Raw genomic sequence first — 20,000 nt, 5'->3', positions numbered from 1 at the left:
GAATATATAAACCTCTCTGTTCGGGGATCGATCCCGCGCCGCCAGATCGTGAAGCGACTGCTCTATCCATTACTCCACCACTCAACAAAAGAATTGTGCAACCAGGTGCCATCTAGCGCCATGGATTTTACCTAACTACTCATACCTGAGTAAGTATAGCGAGATTATCTGATTTGGGGTTTGATCTGCTCTCCATAAGTCCCGAATGCTCATGGGGATTGTGTGTAAAATCTCGCTATACTTATTATTCTGATACCCTTGAATTAAGACTGTACCAACATACTGCATCTAACAATATACATATATATACATATATATACATATATACATATATATATATATATATATATATATATATATATATATATATATATATATATATATATATATATATATATATATATATATATATATATATATATATATATATATATACGGGCTGTGATGAAGAAGAGAAAACGCAGTTTTGGGAAGACCTAGAGGAAGATCTGAGGGAAATACCGGAGAGTGAAAAGCTATGGATTGAAGGAGACTTCAACGGCCACTGCGGAAGCAACAACAGAGGAAAGGATAATACCATTGGAATATATGGAGTTGGAGTGAGCAACGTGGCAGGCGATCAGTTGGTTGACTTTGCTATGAGTCACAGCCTTCGAATAGTTAACACTTTCTTCAAGAAAGCAGAGAGGCACAGGATAACATATAAGAGCAGAGATGCAGAGTCACAGATTGATTACATCTTGTGTAGAATGAGTGACAGAGGAAGCATAAAAGACTGCAAGGTGATCTTGGGTGAGAGTGTAACCAGCCAGCACAGACCACTTGTATGTACACTGGGCAGAAGTGTAACACCAAGGAGGAAAGTAATAGGAGTACAAAGAACAAAATGGTGGAGGAGTCGGGGCAGAAGTATACCGAAGGATACAATGTGGATGGAACAACTGGAAGATGTCTGGTATCCTCTTCGACAAAAGTATACCATCGAAAATGAAAGGCAGGATCCACATGTTGGTAATCCAACATTTGGTATGGAAACGGTACCCCTGAGTACCCGTAACACCAAGAGACTAGAAGTGGCAAAAATGAAAATGTGCAGATGGGCATGTGGCCACACATTGAAAGATCACGTGAGGAATGAAGCGATTCGAGAAAAATTGGGAATCACGCACAATACGAAACAGTTCAGGAAAGACCGACTAAGGTGGCTTGGTCATGTGAAAAGAAGAGACGAGGAGTATGCTGGGCGCCGAGTGCTAGAGATGGCACCACCAGCAAGAAGACGAAAAGGAAGGCCGAAATTGAGATGGATGGACTGCCTGAGAAAAGACCTGGAAGAGATATAAGCAACAGAGGAAGACGCACTGAACCGGGAAACCTGGAGGAAGAGGATAGCTGCAGCGACCCTGTAATGTAAACGGGACAAGCTTGGAGAAGAAGAAGAAGAAAAAGAATGTATGTATGTATGTATGTATGTATGTATGTATGTATATATACATGTATATATATATATATACATATATATATATATATATATATACATATATATATATATATATATATATATATATATATATATATATATATATATATGTGTGTGTGTGTGTGTGTGTGTGTGTGTGTGTGTGTGTGTGTATGTGTGTGTGTATTTGTATATGTCTATATTTACATACATTTATATAATTTTATAGACACACACACATATGCGTGTGTATGCATATATATACATATATTTATTTATATGTACCCCCCCCCCCCCCCACACACACACGCACGCACGCACACGCATCATGTGATTTCCAAATATACAAAGGCATAAACCTTTTGCGTATGACAATAATTTGAATATTTCTGTGATTTCAGTAACCCTGAAAATTGAAATAAATGTCTATGTGTGGATTTTTAAAAATTTGTATTATGTACAAATAAATCTTTCTGTGGGAGCAGAACAAGTAATTGGTCATAGAAAAGGTCATGTGAATAATTAGATTCATGAGGAAGGAAAGCTGTGCTATATATTACTGATGATGCATTTATTCCAGCAACCTTATAAAAATGTGTAATGAATTAGAATGTCGGTATAAGATGTCGCTTACTGAGGCTATCTTAGTTATTTACACCTGAGGTCCTGCTCAAAGAGATCCTTCCGTCCTTGCCTCGCAGCTTGCCGCCTGGGCGAATGGTCCTGCGGGAACGGCCTCTGCATTCCACGAAGTCAGCTTTGCGACGGAGTGCCTCAGTGTCCCGATCGCTCCGATGAAGAGGACTGCTTACCTGGTCGGTTTTCTCTATTGTTTCTATACTTTTTAGATACGCAGTTTCAGCTCAGCAGGAAGCTTTCTTGCATTAGACAATTGAAATACATTTTAATTCCCTAAATACAGCGTATGTAGACACGGTGCTTTAGTTATTTTAAGCTTGTGGTAATTCCAAAGGGAAAAAATTGCATTGTTCACAAGGATGTCATCATCTATATCTCATAGCATGTGGTCCTGATGAGTGGACTTGCAAGAACGGTGACTGTATCCCAGTCTATCAGCGCTGTGACGGAACACCTGAGTGCACTGATCGTTCAGATGAACAGAACTGTATACCTGTTTCGTTAAAAAAATATATACAGAGATACATTCATTAATATATTGTATAATACTCCACTTAATGCCTGGCTCATTTCCTTCTTAAGTATTTGCGGGGCATTGCTTTATAAATCTGATGTTTTGAACAACAGTGGCATTGTTATATGTGTATTCAACCACACACACAGATACATACTCTACATCTAATCAAGCACTTAAAACCCATAGAAAAGAAAGTAGAATATTATGATAGTTGTATATCATTAATACCATTTAATCCAATACTAATGAATTATTGAAGTATGTATATGTTGGTACTGAAAAAATTAGAGGTTTTTGCTTTAATATTTCATATTTCAGTTAAGTTAGGTGAAACTTTAATGGACGACAGGAATTATAAGTAGTATCGTGATTTTCTTTTTATTAGAAAAGAAAAAAAACAACAACAGCCAAAGCTTGTAGTAGTGACGTTTTAGGTCTGGTCTTTTTCGGTGGTTTTCGCTCATCTTGCCGAAATTGAGTTAAATGCATTTTCAAGGAGTTCCTAGGCCCCCGGTTCTCCCATAAAAATTTCAAGACCCGACAGTTATTTTTTAGGTGGTAGCAGCCATTTTCGATGTCGACTGAAATATTATTTTTTCACGTTACCTTAGAAAATCGTCAATTGTGACGCAATGATTAGAGATAATTTTAAAAAAATGAGATTATTTTCATACAAGTAAATAAACATGATATGCCGTTCATATGGTGTATTTTCTTTTCTTTATATTTTCATCATACATAGTTAGTTTGATCTATGAGCAAAACATTTCGAAAATGCAAACCTCCCCCCCCCCAAATGGGGGGTAGGATTGCCAAATGATCCGGATCACCCCGGCCGCGCTGAGAAATGGACACTATGATTCCCGTCCGACTGGAGAACGGATATTTTTTCGACCAATATTATACGTTGTATAACCCCATTAGAGCAACAATAGGTGTCTTGTGGGGGGTAATTAAGTGGTTATCTCGACCACTAAACGCTACTCAGATGAGCATTTTTGAGCTCTGCCTGACTGCTTAGTTAACACGGGGAGCGGCCGGCAGGTTTCGAGGAAGGATTTTCAGTCCGATTTTAACGTATTATGGCTCATTTTGTAGCTGAATAATAGATCTATTACATAATGCAATAAGGATTTGCAATATTTTCATGTGCTTCTTGTAAAAGTGAGATATATTTTCAGTATCCCCTTTTAGGGTGTCGAGATAGTGGATAGATAGCTTCGGAAAAAAATAATGGTGTTCTAAAAAATGTCTACTGCATAATATAGTAGAAGGATAGTTCTATTCAGATATGAAATCAGAATGGTCGACCTTACTTTTCTTTTGGTGGATATTTTCCGAAGGTGACTGTTAAAACACCCTATTAGGAGATTTTGAAAATATATGTCACTTTTATCAGAAGCACATAAAAATATTGCAAATCCTTATTGCAGCATGTAATAGATCTAGTATCCCGCTACAAAATGAGCCATAATATGTTAAAATCAGACTATGCTTAAAAATGTGAAGGACCATAATCGCGATCTTTTTCCTTTTCATTATAAATACATTTTACATAAATCATGTACGGAATACTTGTGTTTGATATAATTATCTATCTTTACCTATTACTGTTGGTATAATGGGGTTTTGCAAAGCATAATATTGGTCGAAAGAATAACCGTTCTCCAGTCAGACGGGTCATACGATCCTTTTCTCAGCGCGGCCGGGGCGTCGTAGACCAAGAAATCGTCTCTTTACATCTGCGGAATAATGGTGTTTTCACACTCGGACCCTGTGGAAAGACGAAAAATATATATGTTATATAAGCACATATAGATAATTTTCGTAGACCCCATGTCCTTTTGTTTATTTATATTGTTACTTTTGTTTGTTTGTTTGTATGTTTGTGTTTTCTGATATTTCTAAAAGTTATGAACACCTTTTAATGAGATTTTAACCAAAGGTGTGTTTTAACCTAACTTAGACGCTTATTGCACTTTGGTGGTGATGCGGACCATGGTTTGGATCCAGGAACTTGTTTTTTTCCTAACTCGAACAGATTTGAATAAAATTTTTACCTGAGGGTTCTCTTAGCCAAATTAATCCGGATTATTTGGTAATCCTTTCCCCCATTTGGGGGGATAGGATTTTTGTGTATACCAAACATACACAAACAATTTATGTCTAAATCTGATCATGTCAAGGCATTTGGTTATGTAGCAATGACTTATATATATATATATATATATATATATATATATATATATATATATAATAAATATATATATATATATATATATATATATATAATATATATATATACAACATATATATATATATATATATATATATATATATATATATATATATATATATATATATATAATATGTATATATATATATAATATGTATATATATAATAAATATATATACAATATATATATATATATTATATATATACAACATATATATATATATATATATATATATATATATATATATATATATAGTTTATAATTTATATATATATATATATATATATATATATATATATACATATATACATATATAAATAATATATATATATAATATATTTATATATATAATATATATATATAATATATATTTATGTGTATATAGATAAATAATATATATATATATTATATATATATGTATATGATATATATATATATATGTATATATATATATTATATATATGTATATATATATATTATATATATATATATATATATATATATATATATATATATATATATGTTTATATATGTGCCTGTGTATGTATGTATATATACATATACATAGATACACATACATATGTGTATATTTTAGTGATTTATATCTGAAGTTAGATGCAATCTTATGTGACAGAAAATCCTTCCTGACTTGTGCATTTACTTTCGTGTTTGCATAGCGTGCGCTTCAACGGAGTGGACTTGTGGTGATGGAACTTGCATACCCCTAGAAGGCCGTTGTAACGGGCGTTATGAGTGCCGAGACTATAGTGATGAAGACCGGTGTCCAGGTGAGGATGAACCTGCATCAGAATACGTGTGTTCCTGTTATTCTGTCTGAAATATAAGGCAAGAGTTGTCTCTTAATGACGGAAAGTTAGGCACCAGACATGCAAATCTGTTCCCGTTACACAGCATGCAGTCCTGATGAGTGGACTTGCATGAATGGCGACTGCATTCCCACCGCTCAACACTGCGACAGAATCCCACACTGCCGTGACGGTTCTGACGAAGAGAACTGCCCGCCTCTGCCCGGTTTGTCTTTATTCAATTTTTCTCTCTTTCACTCTCCCGTATGTTTGTGTGTCATTTTCCGTAATACTTTAGTCTTTACATTGTGTCTTTTATCATATGATATAATTTGCCTACGATAAGTTATAATCTTTTGATTGGATTATTCATAAGAAAACCTTTTGTGTGTGTATTAGCATTTAAGTTAAGGCTTCAAAGGTAACCGTTTTTACCAACATTTCCATTTGTATTTAGATACACATATGTTCACATGTACACACACCAAGTATACACAAACAAATTATATCTAAATCTTATGGTGTCAAGGCATAATATATATCATCATCAAAGGGGCCGAAGCTGACGGGGGCTCATAGCTGCATCCACCCTTTGCTTTCAGCCACGGGGGTCCCTCATGGCGAGTCGCCAGGCAGGCCCTTGGCCCATCTCTAGTTCTTCACGGCAGGTCTGGTCGAGCTGCCTAAGCCATGACTTCCCAGGTCTTCCCATAAGCCTCCATGCAGGATTGTCTCATAAAGAGACAACCTGATGGGCAGAGTCATCCACAGGGAAACGGGCTAGATTCCTGTACAGCCCGAGTTGACAGTTCTGGATTATCCAAGTAACAGGTCTCATGCTAGTCTCACAGTGGAGTCGTTGGACATATGAGGCATCTTTTCCAGCGGTTATGGGGAATGCGACACCTTTCATGTGACAGGAATTGAGCAGGCAGTAAACATTTGTCGAGTTGCCAGATGCATTTCTCTTCGGATATTTCATGCATATTCATACCTATATTGGATATCTATAACACAGCACTACCCACCATTAGATATCAAAAACCATCTTGTATATCATTTCAAAATATTGTGTACCTGTCGAAAAATATCCAGTGCAGAAAAATATCAAGCTGTCAATCGCAGCCATTCCCATTACATCACAGAAATGGGCGGAGCTTAGAGGCCTGTCTCACCTCCGATCACGAGACACCCTATTGCCACTGGAAAAGATGCCTATGGTCCTGCCAACCCCATGATCTGGCGTAGGGACTTGTTACAAAAGGCATTGAGACGAGACTCCAAGGCACTGGATAACGTCTAGGTTTCGCTTCCATAAAGCAAAACTGGCAGTATCAAGGCTTAAAGACACATAACTTAGTCCTTATGCATAGGTACCTACACCTCCAAATATCCTTTTTGATTAAGTACATGGCTCCTGCTGCCAGACCATTCTGTCTACTGACTTCCTGATCAGACAGCCCTGAGACATGAACTGCACCACCAAGATATGTAAAACTCTGTGACTTCAACGTCCTCGCCGCAAGCACGTATCACCTGAACATGTTCTAGTAGGCCCCCGAAATCTTGGATCTTGGTCTTAGTCCAGGAGACCTGCAAGCCCAGGAGCTTCGCCTCACTACTGAATGCATCAAGAGCAGAGACTCATTCAGAGACTCATAAAGAATTGCAACATCATCGACAAAGTCAGGGTCTGTGACCTTGATATTATCCATTGTTGCTCCACACTGACCTTGGGAAGTAGGTCTGCCTGTTATCCAGTCCATGAATGTATTGAAAAGTGTTGGTGGAAGGACACAGCTTTGCCTCCCTCCTGAGTTGACAGGGAAGAAGCTCGACAGTCTTCCACCATACTTTACAGCAGTATATAGGCTCACTATTAATCCAATAATCCGTGTCAGAATTCCTCTAATTCTCATAATCATTATTCACAATCAAACGCCTTCTTGAGGTCGACGACCGAACCCACGACGACATTTTACAATGACTCGAAGCACTGGGATACGGTCTATTGCAGAGTTCCTGGGAGTCAATCCAGATTGCTCTGGTCTTTGGTGACTTAGCAGTTGGTTGTGGATCCATTTCAGAAGAATGTGGGTGAAGACCTTGCCTGGTTTACTGAGCAATGTGATGTCATGGTAGTTGCTACAGTCACAACGATCCCCTTTCCCCTTCCAGAGAGGGATGACTATGCCCCTCAACAGGTCAGGCGGAATGGAACTAGACTGCCAGATGGCAGCCAGGACAACATGCAAGCCCCATGCCACAGGTTCACCCCCAGCCTTTAGCTCCGGAGTTCCATAAAGCCTGTAGCTTTTCCACCCTTCAGCTTAGAGATCGCCTACCATACCTCAGTTGGGGTAGGAGGATCCTTCCTAATAGGTGGTCAGGCACAGGGAATCCACATCCCTAATATCTAGACTAACTGTTGGGGGGCGGGGGGCGGTTCTACCTGTTACAATTTCGCAAAATACTCAGCCCAACATTCACGAAACCCAACACGATGTGAGATAATCCATCCATCCACTGAGTGAACTGCAAACATCCGTGAGAGATTGGAGTTCCATTTTCTCAGAGTTTGGTAGGCAGGACGAAGGTCATTTATTAGGAAATGGCTTTCTACCTCCTCGGCAAGATTCCTGATGAGCTGTTCCTTATCCCTTCTCAGTAGAGTCCTAGCCCTACACATCAAGGAACGGCGCAAATCTTGATTGCCGTTCAGACGAGCCATGCAACACATCTGTGGCCTCCAATTTCTCCAGCGAGATGAGATTCTGCCTTGTCCTCAGATGTTCACCAATGGTCACACTGTACAATACGAATGTCTCACCGGGGGCATTTGTCTGTCACAGATGTGGGTTTGGCATAGAACGCAACTTTCATATCAAGTTTACATACATTGGTAAGAGCGAACACAGCAATAAGAGACACAAAGCCAAAAGCGTACTTCAGTCTCAGTGCCATAATACGCTCATCATCTGGAGACGCCTCAACTATCGAAGGTTGAAGTCGGCTGGAGATGGCTATGGCTACTCCCTGGAGATGATCATTGCCCCAGCCCAATCAATAATAGGTGTACCCACCCATACTGATCGTGCTGCTGCCAGGTCTCCTCACCTCTGAGAGGGCAGCCACCTCAACTCTGAGCCGCTTCAGTTCCCTCGATAGCAGGGGTAATCTTATCCTGCCGTAAAGACCAGGGGCCGAATCTACTAAACTCTATCGTAAACTGTCTCTCATAACAGTTACATGAAGTATCCACGATTTCTCAAAGAAGTATCCACCCATTTTCAAACGAAAAACAACGAGAGCGCAGGGGTCTTGTAACCATTACAACAGCATTTTCTCCTCTATCATCTAAGTACTTTTATCTCATTTATAATGGAAAAAATAAAAAAAATTCATTATATTTTCATTAATCTATTATGACAGAAATTTGTTATAATCCAGTAAAACATTGATCTAAATCATTATTCATCGAGAAGTGAATCCATTGCTAACAGTAATTTTACATTAGGCTATTAAGAGGTGTTTGTATATTGGTAACCTTTGTTATTGGATGTTTATTGATTTGTTGCTATAGAGGAAAATAGTCATACTGATGGAAATTATGCATTTTCATCCAGATTTCGTACTTGAAGATGTGTTAGAGATCCTTTAATTCATGATAAATTAAACCTTCTGAGTGATTTACATCAAGTGTTCCCGCAACTCCATGCATTGGCAAAGGCCATTTCTTATTAACGTTAGTTTTATTGTTTTTCCGTTTAATATGGTTTACTATGCCTCTTCAATATGTTGCTCTTGTACATTAACTGATTTCCACATGGCAAAGTGACATTTACACACTCCTAAAGGTATGTATGAGGCTGATATGAGCTGATGTGGGTTGCTACAATAAGTGTTACTAGTGGTTTCGGGCTCCCGCAAATGTCTCTCGCATGGAGACATGTTTTACGACCTCGGGAGTATTTTGAAAATACGTCGTTGTGAGAAACGAGAGTAGCTTGTTTTACGATATAAACAAACCATTTATGATATAAGGCGTTAGTAAATTCGGCCCCATGTGTTCCGAGCTCCCACCTGAACAGCCCGCTGAAGGTTAAATCTCGGGCAGTTGCTCCGGACAGACGCCACCTCTGCCACCCCCAATGATGTTGCCCCATAAAAAAAGGGGGTGGCAAGGTGTGAGGCCCATCGTCCACCTGTGGGGATCCCGAGGGCCTCACGTTGGGGTGGTGGGGGCCAGAGTGCAGGAGGGATGAAGAATTCACGTTCCTAACCTGAGCCCCAGCAGACGCCCTCCCAACGGAACCCACAGCCTCACTTGCTGGGTGGGAGGGGCAATCCCCTTCTCCCCAGCGTTTTCATTTATATCTTGGATATACATATGTATTTAGATATATAGATATAGATATATAAATACATATGTATATATATAGAGAGATATGGATATTTAGATACATATGTACATATATATGTATATATTTACATATATATAGATAGATGTAGATATACAGATATATATGTATATATGTATATTACATATATTTATAGATAGTTGTAGATATATAAATATTTAAGCATATATGTATATATATTCACATCTTGTCATATAATTTCAGCTCAGAAAGAATCTTTATTGCAATAGAATTTTGAAATATAATGAATTTTCCTATACTGTTTCAGTTACATTATTATTTAGACTTGTTAACACTAATAGTACATACATACACACACACACACACACACACACACACACACACACACACACACACACACACACACACACACACATATATATATACATATATATATACATATATATATACATATATATATATATATATATATATATATATATATATATATATATATATATATATATATATGTATATATATGTATGTATATATATCATGTGGTTCTGATGAGTGAAAATTAATGGTGACTGTATCTCAGGCTATCAGCGCAATGACAGAACACCTCAGTGCATTGGCCGTTCAAAAGAGAACTACATATCTGTATATATATATATATATATATATATATATATATATATATATATATATATATATATATATATATATATATATATATATATATATATATAATATATGTATATATACAGATACATCCATTGATATACTACATATTCTCCACTGAATGCCTGGTTCATTTTGCAATTCTCCATTTATTAGAAAAAAATCAAACACTATAATATATATATTTGTTTGTTCATATTGCCAAAGTTTGTTGCATCCCAGTCTTAGAATACAGTTAGTTCGTGTATTAATTTGGCACGACTCTTCAGTAGTCTTCTGAAAGTAACCTTTTGACTGCTACAGAAAGCTTCCTTAGTATCTATGTGTTATTAAATGTAATGTTATCATGTGAAAGAAAATCCTTCCTGACGTGGATGAACTTTCGTGTTTGCATAGCGTGCGCTTCAACGGAGTGGACTTGTGGTGATGGAACTTGCATACCCCTAGAAAGCCGTTGTAACGGGCGTTATGAGTGCCGAGACTTTAGTGATGAAGACCGGTGTCCAGGTGAGGATGATGCTGCATCAGAATATCCATTGATATCCATCTGAACATTATGTAGTTTGTTTCTCGAACATAGTGGTCTCTTTTTATTCACTTTTCTCCCTCTTCGTAGTTTTGTCTGTATTTTTTTTGGAATACTTTAGTATTTACATTGTTTCTTTTATTAATTGATAATTTATTTTGTTTTCCATGACTAATACCCCTTTGATTGTTAATTCATAACTAAACTTTTTGTGTATTATCACTGAAGTCAGTGCTTCAAAGGTAACTATTTTTACTATTTCTACACAAATGTATGCACGTGTGCATGAGTATATAAAGAGATACACATACACGCGCATGCACACACGCACACAGACACAGTCACATGTACCAAGCATACACAAATAATTTGTGTAAATCTATTAAGACATTTGGTTATATCTCAATAACTTTATATATATATATATGATATATATACATGTATGTATATATATGTATATATATGTATATATATGTTCTTGTGTGTATGTATGTATATATACATGTATATACATACACATATATGCATATATATACAAACTAAGAGTATATTTTAATTTATATCTGGTTAAACGTAATGTTATCATGTGACAGAAAATCCTTCCTGACTTATGCATTTACTTTCGTGTTTGCATAGCGTGTGCTTCAACGGAGTGGACTTGTGGTGATGGAACTTGCATACCCCTAGAAGGCCGTTGTAACGGGCGTTATGAGTGCCGAGACTATAGTGATGAAGACCGGTGTCCAGGTGAGGATGCTGCTGCATCAGAATATCCATTGATATCCATCTGAACTTTATGTAGTTTGTTTCTCAAACATAGTGGTCATAAAGGAGTTTGATTTTTACTCAGAATTTTGTTTGTTTGAACTTGATATTCTTCAAACTCATGCTGCCTGTTAAGTTTTTCTTCACATCAGTGTGCCTTTTTTAAGAGTTGTCTCTTAATGATGGAAGGTTAGGCTCCAGACATGCAAATCTATTCCTGTTATACAGCATGCAGTCCTGGCGAGTGGACTTGCATGAATGGGGACTGCATTCCCACCGCTCAACACTGCGACAGAATCCCGCACTGCCGTGACGGTTCTGACGAAGAGAACTGCCCGCCTCAGCTCGGTTTGTCTCTTTTCGTTCATTTTTCTCCCTCTCTCCGAAATTTTGTCTGTAATTTTCTGGAATACTTTAGTATTTACATTGTTTCTTTTATTAATTGATAATGTATTTTGTTTTCCATGACTAATACCCCTTTGATTGTTAATTCATAACAAAACTTTTTGTGTATTATCACTGAAGTCAGTGCTTCAAAGGTAACTATTTTTACTATTTCTACACAAATGTATGCACGTGTGCATGAGTATATAAAGAGATACACATACACACGCATGCACACACACTCACACAGACACAGTCACATGTACCAAGCATACACAAACAATTTATGTGTAAATCTGTCAAATTTGGTTATATCTCAATAACTTTATACATATATATGATATATATACATATATGTATATATATGTTCTTGTGTGTATGTATGTATATATACATGTATATACATACATGTATATGCATATATATACAAACTAAGAGTATATTTTAGTGATTTATATGTGAAGTTAAACGTAATGTTATCATGTAACAGAAAATCCTTCCTGACTTGTGCATTTACTTTCGTGTTTGCATAGCGTGCGCTTCAACGGAGTGGACTTGTGGTGATGGAACTTGCATACCCCTAGAAGGCCGTTGTAACGGGCGTTATGAGTGCCGAGACTATAGTGATGAAGACCGGTGTCCAGGTGAGGATGATGCTGCATCAGAATATCCATTGATATCCATCTGAACTTTATGTAGTTTGTTTCTCGAATATAGTGGTCATAAAGGAGTTTGATTTTTACTCAGAATTTTGTTTGTTTGAACTTGATATTCTTCAAACTCGTGCTGCCTGTTAAGTTTTTCTTCACATCAGTGTGCCTTTTTTAAGAGTTGTCTCTTAATGATGGAAGGTTAGGCTCCAGACATGCAAATCTATTCCTGTTATACAGCATGCAGTCCTGGCGAGTGGACTTGCATGAATGGGGACTGCATTCCCACCGCTCAACACTGCGACAGAATCCCGCACTGCCGTGACGGTTCTGACGAAGAGAACTGCCCGCCTCAGCTCGGTTTGTCTCTTTTCGTTCATTTTTCTCCCTCTCTCCGAAATTTTGTCTGTAATTTTCTGGAATACTTTAGTATTTACATTGTTTCTTTTATTAATTGATAATGTATTTTGTTTTCCATGACTAATACCCCTTTCACTGTTAATTCATAACAAAACTTTTTGTGTATTATCACCGAAGTCAGTGCTTCAAAAGTAACTATTTTTACTATTTCGATTACACATATATGTACATGTACATGAATATATAAAGAGATACACATACACACGCATGCACACACACTCACACAGACACAGTCACATGTACCAAGCATACACAAACAATTTATGTGTAAATCTGTCAAGACATTTGGTTATATCTCAATAACTTTATACATATATGATATATATACATATATGTATATATAAGTGCTTGTATGTATGTATGTATATATACATACATATATATGCATATATATACAAACTAAGAGTATATTTTAGTGATTTATATCTGAAGTTAAACGTAATGTTATCATGTAACAGAAAATCCTTCCTGACTTGTGCATTTACTTTCGTGTTTACATAGCGTGCGCTTCAACGGAGTGGACTTGTGGTGATGGAACTTGTATACCCCTAGAAGGCCGTTGTAACGGGCGTTATGAGTGCCGAGACTATAGTGATGAAGACCGGTGTCCAGGTGAGGATGATCCTGCATCAGAATACGTGTGTTCCTGTTATTCTGTCTGAAATATAAGGCAAGACTTGTCTCTTAATGATGGAAAGTTAGGCACCAGACATGCAAATCTGTTCCTGTTACACAGCATGCAGTCCTGGCGAGTGGACTTGCATGAATGGGGACTGCATTCCCACCGCACAACACTGCGACAGAATCCCGCACTGCCGTGACGGTTCTGACGAAGAGAACTGCCCGCCTCAGCTCGGTTTGTCTCTTTTCGTTCATTTTTCTCCCTCTGTCCGAAATTTTGTCTGTAATTTTCTGGAATACTTTAGTATTTACATTGTTTCTTTTATTAATTGATAATGTATTTTGTTTTCCATGACTAATACCCCTTTGATTGTTAATTCATAACAAAACTTTTTGTGTATTATCACTGAAGTCAGTGCTTCAAAGGTAACTATTTTTACTATTTCTACACAAATGTATGCACGTGTGCATGAGTATATAAAGAGATACACATACATGCGCATGCACACACACTCACACAGACACAGTCACATGTACCAAGCATACACAAATAATTTGTGTAAATCTATTAAGACATTTGGTTATATCTCAATAACTTTATATATATATATATGATATATATACATGTATGTATATATATGTATATATATATGTATATATATGTATATATATATGTATATATATGTTCTTGTGTGTATGTATGTATATATACATGTATATACATACACATATATGCATATATATACAAACTAAGAGTATATTTTAATTTATATCTGAAGTTAAACGTAATATCATGTGACAGAAAATCCTTCCTGACTTGTGCATTTACTTTCGTGTTTGCATAGCGTGTGCTTCAACGGAGTGGACTTGTGGTGATGGAACTTGCATACCCCTAGAAGGCCGTTGTAACGGGCGTTATGAGTGCCGAGACTATAGTGATGAAGACCGGTGTCCAGGTGAGGATGCTGCTGCATCAGAATATCCATTGATATCCATCTGAACTTTATGTAGTTTGTTTCTCGAACATAGTGGTCATAAAGGAGTTTGATTTTTACTCAGAATTTTGTTTGTTTGAACTTGATATTCTTCAAACTCTTGCTGCCTGTTAAGTTTTTCTTCACATCAGTGTGCCTTTTTTAAGAGTTGTCTCTTAATGATGGAAGGTTAGGCTCCAGACATGCAAATCTGTTCCTGTTACACAGCATGCAGTCCTGGCGAGTGGACTTGCATGAATGGGGACTGCATTCCCACCGCACAACACTGCGACAGAATCCCGCACTGCCGTGACGGTTCTGACGAAGAGAACTGCCCGCCTCAGCTCGGTTTGTCTCTTTTTATTCACTTTTCTCCCTCTTCGTAGTTTTGTCTGTATTTTTTTTTTGGAATACTTTAGTATTTACATTGTTTCTTTTATTAATTGATAATGTATTTTGTTTTCCATGACTAATACCCCTTTCACTGTTAATTCATAACAAAACTTTTTGTGTATTATCACCGGTCAGTGCTTCAAAAGTAACTATTTTTACTATTTCGATTACACATATATGTACATGTACATGAATATATAAAGAGATACACATACACACGCATGCACACACACTCACACAGACACAGTCACATGTACCAAGCATACACAAACAATTTATGTGTAAATCTGTCAAATTTGGTTATATCTCAATAACTTTATACATATATGATATATATACATATATGTATATATAAGTGCTTGTATGTATGTATGTATATATACATACATGTATATGCATATATATACAAACTAAGAGTATATTTTAGTGATTTATATGTGAAGTTAAACGTAATGTTATCATGTAACAGAAAATCCTTCCTGACTTGTGCATTTACTTTCGTGTTTGCATAGCGTGCGCTTCAACGGAGTGGACTTGTGGTGATGGAACTTGCATACCCCTAGAAGGCCGTTGTAACGGGCGTTATGAGTGCCGAGACTATAGTGATGAAGACCGGTGTCCAGGTGAGGATGATCTTGCAGCAGAATACGTGTGTTCCTGTTATTCTGTCTGAAATATAAGGCAAGACTTGTCTCTTAATGATGGAAAGTTAGGTACCAGACATGCAAATCTGTTCCCGTTACACAGCATGCAGTCCTGGCGAGTGGACTTGCATGAATGGGGACTGCATTCCCGCCTCTCAACACTGCGACAGAATCCCGCACTGCCGTGACGGTTCTGACGAAGAGAACTGCCCGCCTCAGCCCGGTTTGTCTTTATTCATTTTTTCTCTCTCACTCTCCCTTATGTTTGTCATTTTCCGTAATACTTTAGTCTTTACATTGTGTCTTTTATCATATAATAATATAATTCGCCTACGATATGTTATAGTCTTTTGATTGGAGTATTAATTCATAAGAAAACTTTTTGTGTGTGTATTAGCATTTAAGTTAAGGCTTCAAAGGTAACCGTTTTTACCAACATTTCTATACACATATACGCATATATACATGCATGTATATTTAGAGATACACATACATGTATGTGGGATTGTCTCATAAAAAGACAACCTGATGGGCAGAGTCATCACAGGAAAATGAGCTATGTTCCTGTACAGCCCGAGTTGGCGGTCCTGGATTATCCAAGTAACAGGTCTCATGCCAGTCTCACAGTGGAATCGTCGGTGGGACACAGGGTCCTACCAATTGTACCTCAGGATCCGACGTAGGGACTAGTTACAAAGGCATTGAGACGAGACTCCAAGGCACTGGATAACGTCTAGGTTTCGCTTCCATAAATCAAATTGGCAGTATCAAGGCTAAAAGACACATAACTTATCCCTTATGCATAGGTACCTACACCTCCAAATATTCTTGTTGACTAAATTCATGGCTCTTACTGCCGCTCTGTCTACTGACTTCCTGGTCTGACAGCCCCGAGACATGAATTGCACCATCAAGATATGTAAAGCTCTCTGTGACTTTAACGTCCTCGCCGCAAGTATGTATCGACTGAACATGTTCTCCTATTAGGCCCCCAAAATCTCGGATCTTGGTCTTGGTCCAGGAGACCTGCAAGCCCAGGGGCTTTGCCTCACTACTGAATGCATCAAGAGCTGCTACCAGAGATTCCAGAGACTCATAAAGAATTGCAACATCATCGGCAAAGTCAAGGCCTGTGACCTTGATATTACCCAGTGTTGCTCCACACTGACTTTGGAAACTAGGTCTGCCTGTTATCCAGTCCATGAATGTATTGAAAAGTGGTGGAAGGACACAGCCTTGCCTCCCTCCTGAGTTGACAGGGAAGAAGCTCGACAGTCCTCTACCATACTTTACAGCAGTATATAAGCTCACTATTAATCCAATAATCCGTGTCAGAATTCCTCTAATTCTCATAATCATTATTCATGATGCACCAAATCAAACGCCTTCTTGAGGTCGATGTAGGCTGCAAGCAGCCCACGACCGAACCCACGACGACATTTTACAATGACTCGAAGCACTGGGATACGGTCTATTGCAGAGTTCCCGGGAGTGAATCCAAATTGCTCTGGTCTTTGGTACCTTAGCAGTTGGTTGTGGATCCATTTCAGAAGAATGTGGGTGAAGACCTTGCCTGGTTTACTGAGCAATGTGATGTCATGGTAGTTGCTACAGTCACAACGATCCCCTTTCCCCTTCCAGAGAGGGATGACTATGCCCCTCAACAGGTCAGGCGGAATGGAACCAGACTGCCAGATGGCAGCCAGGACAACATGCAAGCCCCATGCCACAGGTTCACCCCCAGCCTTTAGCTCCGGAGTTCCGTAAAGCCTGTAGCTTTTCCACCCTTCAGCTTAGAGATCGCCTACCTAACCTCAGTCAGGGTAGGAGGATCCTTCCTAATAGGTGGTCAGGCACAGGGAATCCACATCCCTAACATCTAGACTACCTGTGGGGGGGGGGGGTCTACTTGATACAATTGCTCAAAATACTCAGACCAATATTCACTAACCCCAACATGATGTGAGATGATCCATCCATCCACTGACTGGACTGCAAACATCCGTGAGAGATTGGAGTTCCATTTTCTCAGAGTTTGGTAGGCAGGACGAAGGTTATTTACTAGGAAATGGCTTTCTACCTCCTCGGCAAGATTCCTGATGAGCTGTTCCTTATCCCTTCTCAGTAGAGTCCTAGCCCTACACATCAAGGAACGGCGCAAATCTTGATTACCATTCAGACGAACCATGCAACACACATCTGTGGCCTCCAATTTCTCCAGCGAGATGAAATTCTGCCTTGTCCTCAGATGTTCACCAATGGTCTCCTGGGCTGCATCGAGTGTTTCATGCTTAAAGGAATCCCACAGGGCTCCTGGGTCTGTCAGGTTTTAACCGAACAGAGATTGCTGCAGCAAACCTACGGGCACATTCCTCTTCCCCCAATCTGTCAAGGTGAAACACCCTAGAGTGGCTGCTGGAGAGATGGGGGGGATTTAAAGTGAACTCGCAGGGTCGTTACAACCAATCTATGGTCAGTGCCACAGAACTCGGCACTCCTGTAAACTCTGCAGTCCTGAAGGATCCTCCAGCAAGGTCTAACAAGCATGTGGTCGATCTCCTTGGCCACAATATCCATATCACTGTACCAAGTCCAATGATGCAGACTGGTGCGCTGATACCAGGAGTCAGAAATCCTCATTTTCTGGGACCTAGCAAAGTCCCAGAAAAAGAGGCTGTTCTCGCTCCCGAACCATGGGGACCAACAGACATCTCGTAGCCAGCTCGATACCGCACTGAAGTCGCACAGTACAATGCAAATGTCTCGCCGGGGGCATTTTTCTATCACAGATGTGAGTTTGGCAAAGAACACCTTTTTCATATTGAGTTTAAATACATTGGTAGGAGCATATACAAGCAATAAGAGACACAAAGCCATTTCAGTCTCAGTGCCATAATACGCTCATCATCTGGAGACACCATACTGATCGTGCTGCTGAAAGGTCTCCTCACCTCTGAAATGGCAGCCATCTCAACTCCGAGCCACTTCAGTTCCCTCGATAGCAGGGGTAATCTCTTATCCTGCAGTAAAGACCACATGTTCCAAGCTTCCACCCGCACAGCCTGCCTAAGGTTAAACCTCGGGCAGTTGCTCCGGGCAGATGCCACCTCTGCCTTCCCCGCTGACGTTGCCTCATAAAAATGGGGGCAGCAAGCTGTGGGGGAATGGGAGGGAAGAGTGCAGGCAGGACGAGTAATTCATGTTTCCAACCTGAGCCTCAGCGGATGCCCTCCCAATGGAACTCACAGTCTGCTTCACTTGCTGGGTGGGAGGGGCAGTCCCCTTCTCCCCAGCGTTTCCATTTATATCTTGCATATATATATATATATATATATATATATATATATATATATATATATATATATATATATATATATATATGTTTACATATATATATATATATATATATATATATATATATATATATATATAGATAGATAGATAGATAGATATAGATATATATGTATATATGCATATCTTTACACATAGATAGATGTAGATATATATGTATATATATATATATATATATATATATATATATATATATATATATATATATATATATATATATATATATATTTACAAACACACACACACACACACACACACATACATATATATATACATATATACTATGTTTTAGTGATTTACCTCTGGTCATATAATTTCAGCTCAGATAAAGTATTGCAATAGAATTTTGAAATAAAATAGATTTTCCTATATACAAGCTATATAAACACTGTTTTAGTTACATTATTATTTTAGACGTTAACACTAACAGTAGAAAAAAAAAAAATTCCGGGGATGTATTTCCATTTATATCACATAGCATGTGGTCCTGATGAGTGAATGTATCCCAGGCTATCAGCGCTGTGACAGAGCACCTCAGTGCATTGACCGTCCAGATGAAGAGTTTATATAA

The 20,000-nt window shown here is 38.2% G+C and overlaps 1 protein-coding gene across 1 annotated transcript in view; it reads left to right on the top strand.

Annotated features, from left to right (window-relative positions):
* Positions 1 to 20,000, top strand: part of LOC113800930 (low-density lipoprotein receptor-related protein 2) — a 40,089-nt gene that overhangs the window by 15,904 nt on the left and 4,185 nt on the right. Inside the window, exons 9-22 of the mRNA XM_070119988.1 lie at positions 2,161 to 2,274; positions 5,530 to 5,640; positions 5,765 to 5,884; positions 11,098 to 11,208; positions 11,864 to 11,974; positions 12,221 to 12,340; positions 12,910 to 13,020; positions 13,267 to 13,386; positions 13,948 to 14,058; positions 14,183 to 14,302; positions 14,913 to 15,023; positions 15,270 to 15,389; positions 15,947 to 16,057; positions 16,182 to 16,301. Coding sequence (XP_069976089.1) covers positions 2,161 to 2,274; positions 5,530 to 5,640; positions 5,765 to 5,884; positions 11,098 to 11,208; positions 11,864 to 11,974; positions 12,221 to 12,340; positions 12,910 to 13,020; positions 13,267 to 13,386; positions 13,948 to 14,058; positions 14,183 to 14,302; positions 14,913 to 15,023; positions 15,270 to 15,389; positions 15,947 to 16,057; positions 16,182 to 16,301 — 1,611 coding nt within the window. The remainder of the gene's footprint in view (positions 1 to 2,160; positions 2,275 to 5,529; positions 5,641 to 5,764; positions 5,885 to 11,097; positions 11,209 to 11,863; positions 11,975 to 12,220; positions 12,341 to 12,909; positions 13,021 to 13,266; positions 13,387 to 13,947; positions 14,059 to 14,182; positions 14,303 to 14,912; positions 15,024 to 15,269; positions 15,390 to 15,946; positions 16,058 to 16,181; positions 16,302 to 20,000) is intronic.

The sequence above is a fragment of the Penaeus vannamei genome, unplaced genomic scaffold (assembly GCF_042767895.1).
Source record: "Penaeus vannamei isolate JL-2024 unplaced genomic scaffold, ASM4276789v1 unanchor1010, whole genome shotgun sequence".
Taxonomy (NCBI): Eukaryota; Metazoa; Arthropoda; class Malacostraca; order Decapoda; family Penaeidae; genus Penaeus; species Penaeus vannamei.
This window is presented reverse-complemented; position numbering and strand designations above follow the sequence as displayed.